The 14,990-nt window shown below is 38.1% G+C and overlaps 1 protein-coding gene across 4 annotated transcripts in view; it reads left to right on the top strand.

Annotated features, from left to right (window-relative positions):
* The window catches only part of YTHDC2 (YTH N6-methyladenosine RNA binding protein C2), a 63,744-nt gene extending 50,377 nt beyond the window's left edge, over positions 1-13,367 (top strand). For all 4 annotated transcript variants that reach the window (XM_077746278.1, XM_077746276.1, XM_077746279.1 and 1 more), the window contains 5 exons: positions 2,528-2,705; positions 8,946-9,149; positions 10,082-10,264; positions 11,458-11,549; positions 11,648-13,367. In XM_077746278.1, the coding sequence (XP_077602404.1) occupies positions 2,528-2,705; positions 8,946-9,149; positions 10,082-10,264; positions 11,458-11,538 (646 nt within the window). In that variant the 3' untranslated portion in view covers positions 11,539-11,549; positions 11,648-13,367. The remainder of the gene's footprint in view (positions 1-2,527; positions 2,706-8,945; positions 9,150-10,081; positions 10,265-11,457; positions 11,550-11,647) is intronic.
* The last annotated feature ends 1,623 nt before the right edge of the window (positions 13,368-14,990 follow it).

Raw genomic sequence — 14,990 nt, 5'->3', positions numbered from 1 at the left:
GAAATTGTTAGGTGGTAGTGTTATTCCCTGGCCCATCTATGAAAACCTGTTAGGTTCGTAGAGACTGTGTGTGTTATGTGTGTGTATGAGTCTGTGTGTAAATATGGATATATATGTGTGTGCGTACATTCATATGTACACACATGCCCACACATTTTTAGAAAAAAGATTATTTTTTTAAATAAAAGTAATACATGCTTATTTAATAAAAGAAATTTAATACAATTAAAATTAGAAAGTGTAATATTAGTTATAATTCAGATATTTTTTCTTATAAATTCAGTTTTTCACCTGGGATACCAGCATCAACCATTTTCATTTCCTTACAAGTTGTAGCCTGGCACTCTTCATTCTTACCTGTCGAACGGGGAAATACAGAATTTCATCTACCTTCAGGGTTTTGGTGTTATTCATAGATAATGCATTGGAGTTGATGCATTTGGTGGGGAAAGAATGAGGACTCTTAGGAAAATTTATACTTGAAAGGAGAAATTACAGTCTGTGAGATTACTTCTTAGAGAAAAAGTATCTGTAGTTAGCATTCTCACTGTACATTGGCAAGATATAGGTTACATAATTTTTTTTAATAAAAAAAATTTTTAAGTTTATTTATTTATTTTGAGAAAGAGAGTACAAACAGGGGAGCGGCAGAAAGAGAGAATTAGTGAGAGAATTCCAAGCAGGCTTCTTGCTGACAGTGCAGAGTCTGATGTGGGGCTCGAACCCACAAACCATGAGATCATGACCTGAGCCAAAAACAAGAATTGGACGCTCAACTGACTGAGCCACCCAGATGCCGCCATAATTTCTTTTAATAAAAACATTTTAGGGCACCTTGGTGGCTCAGTTGGTTAAGCATCCAGCTTGGTTCTGGCTCAGGTCATGATCTCATGGTTTGTGAGTTCGAATCCCAGTATTATCTTCGTTAAGTTCTGTCGCCTAATTTTCAGGTCTCTGAGGTTTCAGGGTAGGAACGATGATATTTTAGTGGTTGAATTTAGGTAATGCATTGAACATCAATTGATGAAGGAAAAAAAAACCCCTGAAAGGTAGTTTTTTATACTTCTTAGATGGTTAATGACTCAGATGTGCATTACTTATATATTCTTTTGTTAATACCTTTAGGCTTTAGCTATTTTATTTCATTTGTGAAAGAAATCCTGGATTGAAGATATTTATTGAAGCAGAAGCAAATTGTGGGGATAAGCTATTTTAACTTGTCTTGAAGGAAGAATAATTAATTGCAAGACTCTCTGGAAGCTTATGAATTATTGAACACATCCTTTTTGGTCTTAGACTTGCTTATTATAAATATTGTTAAACAGAGCATACTAAATGATATACTGTAATGAACTCCATACCCCACATATAGCAGTTATGAAGATTTTTACCTACTTGCTCTGTCTAACCAAATTTTCTTTGCTCCCTCCTGCTTTCTTTTTTGGTTTACATATTTCAAAATAAATCCCACACATCAGGTCATTTTACCCTTTCATATTTAAATATGCATCTCTTAAAAAGAATGGAATTTTTCTTACATAATCAAAATTGAATTATCAATCCCAATAAAACGATCATTTCCCTAGTGCTCGTATTACATACGTTTGTTTGAATCAGAGTCCCAGGAGGAGTCATGCACTGCCTCACATCATGTGTCTTGAGTCTCTCATGATCTAGAGCGGGTCCTCTGTTGACTTTTTTGAAGAAAATGGGATGGTGATACTGTGAGGCGTACCACATTCGTTTGTCTGTTTCTTCTTGGCATTATCTGTTGCCCTACCATATGTATTTCGTGTAAACCGGCAGTGAGCTCTCACGGCTTGATTAGATCCGATATTTTGACAAGTATTATTTTATAGGTGGTGCTGTGAACTTTATTATTGCATGACTTTATGAAGTACTCAAAAGTATCTTTTCTTTTTTATGTCTGGTTGTTCCGCAAAGACATATACTTTTCTAAAAATTATAAAATTCTTGACTGCCGGGAATGTTAAAGACCTCTTTTCTTAAAACATCATACAAGAGATTAGAAATTTTATAAGGGAAGTCATACTTTGAGTATTTATTAACATTAAGTTAAGGACTTCTGTAGATTGTTATAAATGTATTTTTACCTATTGTTTTTGTAAGTACGCCTTAATATCCCAGATGGTATTAAACATCTAAATGTAAGGGGGGGCTCCTGGGTGGCTCAGCCAGTTAAGTGTCCGACTTTGGCTCAGGTCATGATCTCACAGTTTGTGAGTTTGAGCCCCATGTTGGGCTCAGTGCTGACAGCTCAGAGCCTGGAGCCTGCTTCAGATTCTCTCTCTCTCTCTGCCTCTTGCCCTCTCATGGTCTATCTCTCTGTCTCTTAAAAATAAGTAAACATTTAAAAAAATAAGTATAAGAGAAGAATGAAATTCCCTTTTTAAATACTATTCCATAAATCATAATACCACTGAAAATTTGGTTTGAAATGGCATCTGCTTTCAGTCACGAGCTTGTATGTATGTAACTGATCTTTGCTTCCTCCTTCTCACTCAAGAGTATTGATGAAACCTCCATCTCCAGCACTGCACCCACCTCAGAAGTACAAAGATAGAGGAATTTTACATCCTAAACGAAGCACCGATGACCGATCAGATCAATCTTCTGTGAAATCTACAGACAGCAGTAGTTACCCGAGTCCTTGTGCCAGCCCTTCTCCTCCATCCTCAGGAAAGGTAGAGTATCTCAGAGTTGATCACTAGCACATCTAATGTTGCAGATTTAAGCAAAATTCTAGAACAGTTCTACTTTTCAGTTACTAATCATGCTCTTTGTTCTAGATAGAAATTGAATCTGGCAAACTTGAAACACCTTGTGTAAATTTTTAGTCTTCTTGCCAAGTATTTCTAGTTAGTACCATCTTGGGACGTTAGAAAACTAACTGATCATTTACCGATGGTGTGTAAATCAGCCACCTGTGATTTCCTTTCTATGTCGTTAGAACCTTTTTTTGTTAAAAGGATGATCTCAAATTAGTTTTGGGTTTTTTTTCCAATTATTTATTGATTTTTCCAATTCAGTGGTTATATTAAAAAATACAAGGCAGGGTGGGGTTAGGAAGATAGGAGATGTTGGTAAGGGAATTGAGAACTATGTGTCTTTTAAAAAATTTGTAATACAATAATTTCAGATGTTTAGAGTGTGTTACTTTTATTTTCGTGTTGTTGGTACTGACTAAGTATTTGATTGGGTTTCTTTAGCTATATGCTGTGTTCTGGTGAAAGTATCTGTTGAAACACTCTTGTTAAATAAGAGGAAAAGAAATGTTTTTTGTGGATTTGCATTCTTAGGCTTTCAGGTTTTTATTTGAAAATACCTTTATTTAAATATACACACAATAAAATTCACCAGTTTAAACTATACAATCAGTGAATTTTGACAAATGTATATAATTATGTAACTGTATCATAGCCATGTACAGAACATTCCTGTCACCCCTGGATGGTGACAACCACTGAACTGCTCTCTGTCCCTAGAGTTTTGCCTTTCCTGGAATTTGCTGTAAATGGAATCCTATGTATGTAGTTTTTTGTGAGTAGCTTACTTCGCTTTTGAAATTGATCCAAATTATTCAGTATATCATTAATTTATTACTTTTTATTGCTGAATTGTATTCCACTGTATGGCTAATACCCATGGAATGTTTACCCATTCACCAGTCCACTTTTGGGCTGTTGTGAATAAAGCCGCTATATTTGAGGGCAAGTTGTTGTGTGTATGTACGGTTTCTTTTCTTGGGAAAATACCCAGGAGTAGGATTGTTGGGTTATATGGTTAAGTGTATGTGTAACTTGACAAGAAACTATCCCAACTGTTTTCCAGAATGGCTGCACTTTATTTTCATTCCCTTCCATCATATATGGGAGTCCCATTTGCTCCATATTCTTGACAATATTAATCACTTTTCTGGGGGCCATTCTAGTGAGTATACAGTGATCTCCTATTTTGGTTTTAATTTGCACTTTCCTGATGACTAATGATGGTGAGCATCTTTTTATGAGCTTATTTACCATTCCTGAATTTTCTTTGGTGTGAAGGAGCTGTTCAAATTGTTCAGCTTTTTTGGTTGTTTGTTGATTGTCTTTTATATTTAATAGTAAGATTTTAAAAATATATTTCCAGATACAAGTCTTAATTGTATATGTCTTGCAACTTTTTCTAACAGTCTTTGCCTGCATATTCATTTTCTTAACAGTGTCTTTTGAAGAACAAGAGTTTTTAATTTTGATGAAGTCTATACCACATCTGTTTTTTTCTATTTTGGTTTCATCTATTTTTCTATTATGGTTCATAGTTTCTATGTTCTAAGAAGTCTTTGTTTCACTCAAGATTACAAAGATTTTCTCCTAGAAGTGTTACAGTGAAAGCTCTTACATTTAGGTATATGATCTGTTTTGAGTTAAGTTTTGTTTATAGTGTGGGTGGGTCAAGGATCATAATCTGGCATTTGCCTGTACAATTGTTCTAGCACCATTTATTGAGAAGATTATCCTTTTCCCATTGAATTATCTTGGCACCTTTGTCAAAAATCATGTGACCATAAATATGTGGTCTATTATTGGACTGTTTCCTATTTCATTGATCTGTGTACTTCTCTGTTTTTGCCTCTGCTACAGTGATTTGATTATAGTAACTTTATACTAAATCTTGAAACCAGTTAACTTTTTTCTCCAACTCTGTTATTCTTAAAAATTTGTTTTGGGGGTGCCTGAGTGGCTCAGTCCGTTAAGTGTCTGACTTTGGTTCAGGTCATGATATCATGGTTTGTGGATTTGAGCCCACCTGAGGCTGTCTGTTGTCAGCACAGAGCCTGCTTCGGGTCCTCTGTCCTTTCTTCCCTCTCTGACCTCCTCCACTTGCTCTCTCTCCCTCTCTCTCAAAAATACACAGACGCTTAAAAAAATGATAAAAAATGAAATTGTTTTGGTATTCAAGGTGTTCTAATGTTCTTTCATATAAGCTTTAGAAAATGCTTGTTAATTTCTGCAGAAGCATGTTTTGGTTTTGAGTGGAACTGCATTTAATTTTTAGATCATTTTGAAGAAAATTGATCGTTTTTAGTTTTCTAATCTCTAAGTGTGGTATATATCTGCATTTATTTTGATATTCTTTAGTTTTTCACAACAGTGTTTTGTAAATTTCAGAGGTCAGGTATTACACATTTTTTGTTACATTGATCACTAAATATTTTATATTTTTATGCTGTTTGTAAAATTTTTAATTTCCAATTATTCATTGCTAGCATATAGGAATACCTTTGATCTTTGTATATTTACCCAGAATGCCATGATCTTCATTTATTAATTCTGTTCACTATATAACATGAGATTTCTCAGAATTTCCTACATGGATACTCATTTCATCTATTAACAAAGGTAGTTTTACTTTTTTCCTTTCTAGCATTGATTTTATTTATTTCTTTTCTTGCTTGTTCTCTCTGGCTAGAACCTCCAGTAAAATGTTTAAGAACAGTGTCAAGAACAGACCTTTGAGGGAAAGTAAGCCCCTCCTCCTATGTAAAATCTTACCATAATGTAACTGTGGGATGTTTCCCTTTGGATTTAGTTTTCTGAGAGGGTTTATTAGGAATAAATGTTGAATTATGCTCACGCTTTTTTTTCCCTTTACATCTACTAAAATGGTAACATGATTCTTTTTTTTTTCTATTAATAAAGTGGGTTTCGTTGACTGTTTTTCTAGTGTTTATACCTCACTTGGTCATGACATATTATGGTTTTAAATGTTAATGGATTTGATTTTGCCTTAATCAGAACTTGTGTTCAATTTAGGATCTTTGTTCATGAGGGATATTCTATAGTTCTCTTGTGTTATTTTTGTATAGGTATCAGGGTAATGTTGGCTACAGGTTAGTTAGGGAGTCTTCTTTCTACTTCAGGTTTTTGCAAGAGATGCATAGGATTCATGTGATTTTTTTCCTTAAGTGTTTGGTAGAATTTACTACTGTAGCCATTTTTTAACTTTCTTTAATATATCTTGAATTAGTTTTATGCCACTTCAGGTATAGTTTGAGAACCTTGCAACAGTGTGTTTTTATTTTACCCTTTAGCCCTTTGTGTTACTGGTCTCATGTATTTTATTTCTACATTTGTTATACATGCCGTAGTGCATTAGTTTTTACTTCACAGTAAATCATCTTTTTCCAGAAGTCAGAATAATGTGTTTTATATTTACTCAATATTTACCATTTCTTGTGCTCTTTATTCTTTAAAAAATTTTTTAATGTTTATTTTGAGAGAGAGAGAGAGAGAATGAGAAGGAGAGGGGCAGAGAGAGAGGGAGACACAGAATCCGAAGCAGCCTCCAAGCTCTGAGCTGTCAGCCGAGACCTATGAAGGGCTCGAACTCAAAAACCGTGAGATTGTGACCTGAGCCGAATTCGGACGCTGAACTGACTGAGCCACCTAAGCGCTCCTCTTGTGCTCTTTATTCTTTTTTGTTGATGTGTATTACTGTCTTGGATCATGCACTTCTGTCTGGAAGCTTCCTTTTATTTTATTTTATATATTATTAAAAAATTTTTTAATGTTTATTTTTGAGAGAGAGAGAGAAACAGAGCATGAGGATGGGAGGGGCAGAGAGAAGGAGATACAGAATCTGAAGCAGGCTCCCAGCTGTCAGCATAGAACCAGGCATAGGGCTCGAACTCAAAAACCATGAGCTCATGACCTGAGCTGAAGTCAGGCGCCCAACCAACTGAGCCACCCAGGTGCCCCTAGAAACCTTCTTTTAGCATTTTCTCTGGTACAGCTATTCCAGAAGTGAATTCTTTAAACTTTTGTTTGAAAAACCTTTTTTTCACTTTTATTTGTGGAAGCTATTTAAAATTTTTTTTGTGTTTATTCATTTTTTGGGGGGGGAGAGGCAGAGAGAGAGGGAGACACAATCTGAAGCAGGCTCCAGGCTCTGAGCTGTCAGCAGAGAACTCGATGCGGAGCTTGAGCTCACGAGCTACAAGATCATGACCTGAGCCAAAGTCAAAAGCGCCCCAGAAGCTGTTTTTACTGTGTATGTAATTCCAGGTTGACAGTGGTTTTCTTCTGTTACTGCAAAGATGTCACTCCATTATCTTCTTGTGTACATAGTTTCTGAGGGAGGTTTACTGTCATTGTTTTTTTTCCTTCTGTATATAATGTATCTTTTTCCTCTAGGTGCTTTTAAGATTTTCTTTTTATCACTGGTTTTCAGCAATTTGATTTTGATATGTTTCTATTTGTAGTTCTTTTTTCTTAATGGTTTTTTTTTCTTGTGATGAGAACCTTTATTTTAACTGTAATTGTTTTAAGTTTATTTGCTTATTTTGAGAGAGAGAGAAAGCGAAAAGGAGAGGGACACAAAGAGCAAGAGAATCCCAAGTAGGCTCTGCATTGCCACCACAGAGCCCAATGTGGGGCTTGAACTCACAAACCCCACGATCATGACCTGAGCCAAAACCAAGAGTCTGAAGCTTAACCGACTGAACCACCCAGGCACCCCCCTCTGTTTGTAGTTCTTATTTAATCTATGTATTTATAGTTTCTATCAATTTTGGAAAATTTAAGACCATTATTTATTCACATATTTTTTATGTCTCATCACTCCCCCTTCTTTCTGGGACTAGGGATATACCAGTGCAAGACCACTTGGTACTATTCCATAGGTCACTGAGGCTGCCTTCATTTTTTTCAGTTCTTTTTTGCTTTCTTTGTTTCATTTGAGATGGTTTCCTGGCTATGTTTTCCAGTTCACTGATGTTTTTATTTGTAGTGTCTCATCTGCTATGCATTCTTTCTATTTTTCACTTCAAACATTATATTTTCATCTCTAGAATGCCCTTTGGGCCTTTAAAAAATACTTTCCATTTCCCCATTAAGGCACACATATGTTTACCTTCTTGAACACAGTGAATTTCAGTGTATATTTTACCATGGCTGCCCTGACATTCTTGTCACCTAATTCCATCATATGTTAGATCTGATTTTTTTCCCTTTTGGTTCATTTTTTCCCTAGTTATGGACCTATTCTTCCTTGTTTCTTGGCATTCCTCATAATTTCATTTGGCTGCTAGATTTTTGTTGTATTCGTTTAAGTAGTGTCAGACATCTCTCTGATATACCACTAAGTTAGTGGCAATCAGTTTGGTGTTTTAAGATTTTCTTCGCAGTTTTACAGCAGTCCTGAGCAGTTTTTATTCTGGTACTAACTTAGTTTCAGTACTAAGGCATGAGGCTTCTACGGGCTGATGCCCTGTATATTAACAGTTGTTTCCATTCTGGCTGGGGGAACATGAAACACGCCCAACCCCGTGTGAGCCCGGGAATTATTTAGTCCACTGCTTCCGTCTGGATCTTTCCCTGGTGTTCCGTTATGTTTTGTCAGTCGTGTTCAGGTTAGTACTTAGGTCGAAAACTTGTGGGGGCCCGTCTTCTGTTCCTTGGGAACTCTCCTTCTGTGCAGCCGTCTTCCAGCCAGCACACTGCTGTGCAGAGTCGAAGCCTGGCCTCTAGCTCCAGGCTCTCTCGCCACAGCTCAGCGAGACCGCCGGACTGTTTGTTTCCCTTCCCTGCACTGTTGCCTGGAAGCTGTATCCAGGCGGGAAGCTGGAGCAAAGTTTTGTTTTGTTTTCAGCCTTTGAAAGTTTATTAAAATCGTTTCTGAAAGTACATTTGGAATATAAATCAAAGGATCCTTTCTTGATAAGGGATTTGGAGTGCTCTGAAAATGAGTACTGGGGTTTGGCTCTGTAACCTCATTCTGTGTGAGGTTGTGTAGCTTTTCAGGCACGATGGAGCTGTTTGCCCTTGTCGGATATTCGGTAAACTATTTTGGTTTCTGTGTTGATGAAGATGTTATTTAATGGAGTCTATTGATTTCGAAAGGTCAAATTACCTTTCAAGAACTTATGCATTCTTTTATAGGGCTCAAAATCTCCTTCACCAAGACCAAACATGCCTATTCGATACTTCATAATGAAGAGTAGCAATTTGAGAAACCTTGAAATTTCTCAACAGAAGGGTATCTGGTCTACAACCCCTAGTAATGAGCGGAAGCTAAATCGAGCCTTTTGGGAAAGCAGCATGGTTTACTTGGTATTTTCTGTTCAAGGATCTGGACATTTCCAGGTGAGCCATCCTGAACCAGTAAAATGGGGCTGTTCTGCTGCAGGTTAGACCACAGAGATTGAAACAAAAACCAAAAAGCACCCTGGCTTTTTTTTGCATTAGACGCAAGAACCCATTTTGCTTGACAGAATGAGGAATGTGTTGTACTTCTTCAGGAGCACGATGATAACAGGGACCCCTTTGTTTTCCTGGTCTTCCCAGACCTCTTTAGATAGATAAACCGTTTCTCCTCCTTCCCCCCCCCCCCAATGTTTTATTTATTTCTGAGAGAGAGAGAGACAGAATGAGCAGGGGAGGGTCAGAGAGAGAGGGAGACACAGAATCTGAAGCAGGCTCCAGGCTCTGAGCTGTCAGCACAGAGCCCAATGGGGGGCTCGAACCCATGAGCCAGGAGGTCATGACCTGAGCCGAAGTTGGAGGCTTAACCGATTGAGCCACCCAGGCGCCCCAAACCATTTCTCCTTCTGAAGATAACTTTAGATTTACTGTTTCTCAGGTGGATTAAGAGTAATGAGAAGCTTGACTTTTTTGGTAAAATGTTTATTTAAGGAGGTAAGGAAGTTAGAATTTGACAATCCAGAAACTTGAGTGTGTTTCTTAATGCATCTTGACTTGATGTATAATATTTGGAAGTAAAAACTAACAGGTTAGATTATATCCATTTGTCATGGAATAAATGTGGGTGTAGGGCTATTAATACATTATGTAAAAAATATCTGTTTATACTGAAATTATGTTAGAAGGCTGGAAGTGTGCTAATACATCTTTTTATAAAAACCAACAGCTTCTTTGCTTTTGTTAGATATCTGTTGTTTTTATATTATATTTTACCTTAAAATTAAGAAAAAAAACAACAGCTTTCTCAGATAAATTGAAGTCAGACATTTTAATACCCTACTTACCCTGCCCCTTCCCCCTCATTCGACCCACAGGGATTTTCTAGGATGTCTTCGGAGATAGGAAGGGAGAAGAGCCAGGACTGGGGCTCATCTGGACTGGGAGGAGTGTTCAAGGTGGAGTGGGTCCGGAAGGAGAGCCTGCCCTTCCAGTTTGCACACCATCTACTCAACCCCTGGAATGACAACAAGAAAGTCCAGATCAGCAGAGATGGCCAGGTATGCGCTGGTCTTTCACGTTTGCCTTTGATGCTTCTTGTGGTTTTGTTTTGCTGTCACATGGTGATCCCTTGGAGAAGGAGATGGAGGAAGACAAATTGTATATTCCATGTGCACACACACGGGAGGCAGTGGCTCGCACTGGTGTTTGACAGAGCTCCTTGCTTCCTTAACATTTTGTAAATCTGGCTTCTTTCCGGCCGTTCTGACATACAGTCTTTCTCAAGTTACCTCATGGAGGCTCCTGTTGTCTTAGTAGCTGAAGCTGCGATGGAAGCTGAGTGTAATCCTGAAGTTATCTCACCAAGTGTAAGGATAGCAGCGGCATCTGACATCTGTGTGCCTTTAACCAGTGATGTAATATAACAGCGTCTTGTTTACATTTTTGTGGCTTGTTTTATTTCTGTTTGCTTTGCCTTCATCATGCTGCTGACATGTATTTTAAGCTAGTTAAGGGGCTGGAAATTAACATATATATGGACTACTGTTCTAGCTGCTTTCCATGACGTCATTTAATTTAATGTGTACTGCTTTCCTAGCCCAATTTTAGGTAGGAGAAATAGACAGGAGAAATTATTCTAAGGCCACATGGCTAATAATTTATTTAAACCAATGTGGCTCGCTTTAAATCACCGTATGAAAAGTGCTTGGATTCTTTTTAAATGCACATCATATCACAAGAGGACTATAAATGAGATTCTTTTCAAGTGTACGAGAATATTTTAATTTTTATTCTGTACTAAGGATTTTGAAACAAGTCTGATTCCTAAGATAAGAACGTTACATACTCATGATAATTTCTTAACAACCCCCCAAACCTCTAATATGCTAGGTTTCACAGTAAACCTTTGGAAGTTGAAGCAGAGTGCTTTTGGTAAATCACCATTAAAGATAAAATTCACGATTTCCACATAGAAAAAAGTTCCAGAAGAACTCCATGGAAATCTCTTACCATTTTGTCACAGACAGTTGCTGTGCTTGCAGGTTAACTACAATTTTGACGTCTGGAAGTGAATTTCACAAACCTGAGCGCAGAGAACTAGGGCATTGCGTGCCCATATGATTTTACCGTGTTCTGGTAGAAAATGAAATTGAAAGTGCTTCTCTTACATTTTAATCAGCATAGGTTTTGGTGATGAAAAAAGATTCAGTCCTGTTCTCGTCATGTTTATTCTGACCTTTGGTTTATCTAGGAGCTCGAGCCTCAGGTTGGCGAGCAGTTGCTCCAGTTATGGGAACGCCTTCCATCGGGAGAAAAAGCCACAGCTGATTGACCTGAACTCAGGTTACACTATACTTGACTTTGTGTACTGGTGGTATTTATGACTGTTAAGGACATCTTTTAAATTACTTAACCTTTTTTTTTTTTTTAAACTCTTTCAGGTCTCTTAGCTACAGAAGAACATTGCACCTACTTATAACCACTGAATGCACGGACTTCTAAAAACTGAGGTGGAGATAGATGTGTGTTATGAATGAATGGGCTTTTCCCGTTTAGTGTTACTTTAGAACCACCATCTTCATATAAAAGAGAAAAGGGTAATTTAAATTTTTATAGTGATCATAAAGAAGGATTATGTAATGTTAATTATATGTTTATACTTGAATAAAATAGTAGTTACATTATTTCACACAACAGCAGTTACTTGATAAACATACTTAATTTGAAGTTAAACATTTCATTTGTTGAAAACAGTGACTTATAACTCTTGTTGATGATTTTTTTTTTAAATGCAAAGTTAATTGTTTCCTTTTAAGAAGGGCCTGAATGTATCAGTATCTCTGAGCTCCATTCTAGAAGAGTTGACTCTTAAGGTTTGTCATTAAAAAACAATCCAGTTCTAAAAAGGTCCCTTTTAAAAATAGTGTGTGCTGATTAAGGACCATCCATTCTGCCATTTTAAACCTGAGCCTATGTTAGGAAAAGAAAAGGACAGATGTTCTTTTTTCTTTGATTAAGAAGAAGTGCAGTAAAATCTGAAGGAAATCAGGGTTCCTCCCTGTCTTCCACTGGATCAGATTTCACACTTAGTTTTATTCTTGGATCTGCCTTTTACCCCCTCCTCTTATCTCACAACCTTCATACCTCTCTTACATGAGCAAGGTAATTACGACCTCTGTTTTGTCTAAGGAAACTTAGTTTAGACAAGTTACAAATGTAAATGAATTGTACGTTTTACACAAAGTACCCGAGAGTTAGCAGGAGCCTGGGTGGTGTGTGTGTCTCAGCCGAAAGCCATACCACAGTTCAACATGCTTTCTAGCACTTTGCGGGCTGCTTGCGTTTTTGGATTTTTTACTGTTTTGCATTTATGGTTTAATGGGGGTAATTTTTGGTAAACCAGCGGTAGTGCCAGCTCTCCTATTTCCTTGTCTTCTCAGGAGTATTTGATCTTCATACCACCACTGTCTGTAAAGTTTCCCCCAAGGCATTTTGAAGGGAAATACAGGTACAGGGAAATAGGAAATGGAAGAAATGTCTTAGTTACTGAGGTCTAAATAGAACGGCTTTGATAGCACTTCTCATGATATATTTGGGTTATTGAGAAAAACCACCATGAGTCTAATTTAAAGGCAAGAAGAAAACATTTAAGGCTTTTGCTTCTACATTTGAAAACAAAATGAAAAGTCATGGGTCGACATAAGATCTTGGGAACCCCTCTTTCTCTTGGAAAGCGTTGTGTGTTTGTGCAGTCATTTAGAATGGCAGCTGTGAGTTTTGCCTGTGTTAGTGGTTACTGGGTTTTTGTTGGTTTGTTTTATACTTTGAGACATGCCTGTAAATCGAGCCTGTGTGAATGAATTATGTTCTGCTGCATGTGTATTACAGTTTTTTTTCCCTGTTAGAGCAACTTGTGTTTTTTTTCTGACAATGTATATACATTTTGTTTAGGTATATATTTAGCAGTTTACGGCATTCTAAATTTGGGAGTGAGAAGTTTTAAAAAACAAAACTTGTTTTAATTTCTGTTTTCTAATATCTAGCTCTGTATGTAAATGATGAGTTTGTTGATATTTAAAATGAACACAATTTGAATGTAATTAAAATGCTGTTTTTGGAAGAGATGAACTTTAAATATACTTATTAAATGAAATTCTGTTATTTGGGTCTTGTTATTTCTGATAGTCTATAATAGGGCTCATCAGTAATATCCCTTGAGATATTATTAATGAATTTCAAACACCTTGAAGAATACTAAATTGATATCTAGAAGGTGATGATTTCACATCAGTATCTCCTTAAAAATATTTGCCTCATTACCATAAGGGAATGGAAAAAAAGCTGAACATGTGTTCAACATAAAATCTTGTGAATATTATAAATGAGGCAGCCATTCACCTCGTGTTTGCAGTCAGGACACTGTTTTGGTCATGTGCTGCTGTGTCCACGGGAACACCCCGGCCTCCCTCTACCGGTTACAGCAGAGATTGACGGTGAGGAGGGAACAGTCCCAAACATGTACTTTAAGAAAAGACCAAATTCGAGAATTGAAGAAGTTGTCCTCAGAGACTCACTCTTCACCATATAAAATCCTACTTCCTGCAGCAGGGAAAGTCTGGAGGACTGTCAGGTGAGCTTCCCCCCCCGGATCCGCTCTTGGGCACAAATACCGTGACTGCACACGTCACTGACAAGGGCGCCACCCTCCAGTCTGCGTGAGCTTCCCGGGGCCCGTGTGCTCGCTGTGCCCCAGCACTTTCCACAGTTCCCCCCACGCACGGGACCACACAGGGCACTCAGCGTGTCCAGGGCCACCGGTGTTCCTTGGTCTTCCCAGCCACGGGTGAAATTTCCCCTTGGCCGTCTCCTAAAACCACAAACTCTGCATTTTCAAGATGGAACTACTGTTCTTCCTACGACCCGTTCCACTGAAAGCTGTTCTCTTTTCCACTGATGCCGGTTCCAGCCTTTGTGTTGGCCAGGCCAGGAAACGTGCAGTCATCCTTGACTCGTTTATTTCGCTCGGTCTCACCCATCAGAAAATTGTCTCAGGTCTGCCTTCAAATAGATCTAAACTCAGACTCTTTCTCCCCACGTCGGTCACACCCACTGTGGACTGAGCCACGGTCCTTCTCACCTGGGTTACTGAAATCGCTTCCTGAGGTTTGTCTTCCCACTTCGACCTCTCCCTGCTGCCATCAGTCTGTTTTCCACACGGAAACTGGCGTTTCTTTTAAGAACATTCGGTCTGCGTCACTCGGCTGCTCAGAACCCTGCAGGGGCTCCCTGTTTCTCTCAAAAGTCCTCATGGCACAGACACCTGCATGATCTGGTCCTCTGTTGTACCTCAGGGGCTCTCTCCTCAGCTCCTCCACTTAGTCCACTTCAGCCACACTGATGTCCCACTCTTCCTTGAATATAGGCGTGTTCTAGCCCAGACATGGGTGAGCTGTTGACTCTGCCTGGAATGCTCTTCCAGAAACTCTCTTTGGCCAACTGGTTGTCACCTTGTAGTGTTAGCTTTACTGTGAAGTTGTATGTAAAGCTTATTTAACTTTTATTTATTTTTTTATTTATTAAAAAATTTTTTAAATGTTTTTATTTTTGAGAGAGAGAGACAAGAGTGTGAGCTTGGGGAGGGGCAGAGAGGGAGGGAGACACAGAGTCTGAAGCAGGCTCCAGGCTCCGAGCTGTCAGCATGAGCCTGATGGCGGTGCTTGAACTCACAAACCACGGGATCATGACCTGAGCCAAAGTTGGACACTTAATTGTCTGAACTACCCA

This window comes from Crocuta crocuta, unplaced genomic scaffold (genome assembly GCF_008692635.1).
Source record: "Crocuta crocuta isolate KB4526 unplaced genomic scaffold, BGI_CrCroc_1.0 scaffold218, whole genome shotgun sequence".
Taxonomy (NCBI): domain Eukaryota; kingdom Metazoa; phylum Chordata; class Mammalia; order Carnivora; family Hyaenidae; genus Crocuta; species Crocuta crocuta.
This window is presented reverse-complemented; position numbering and strand designations above follow the sequence as displayed.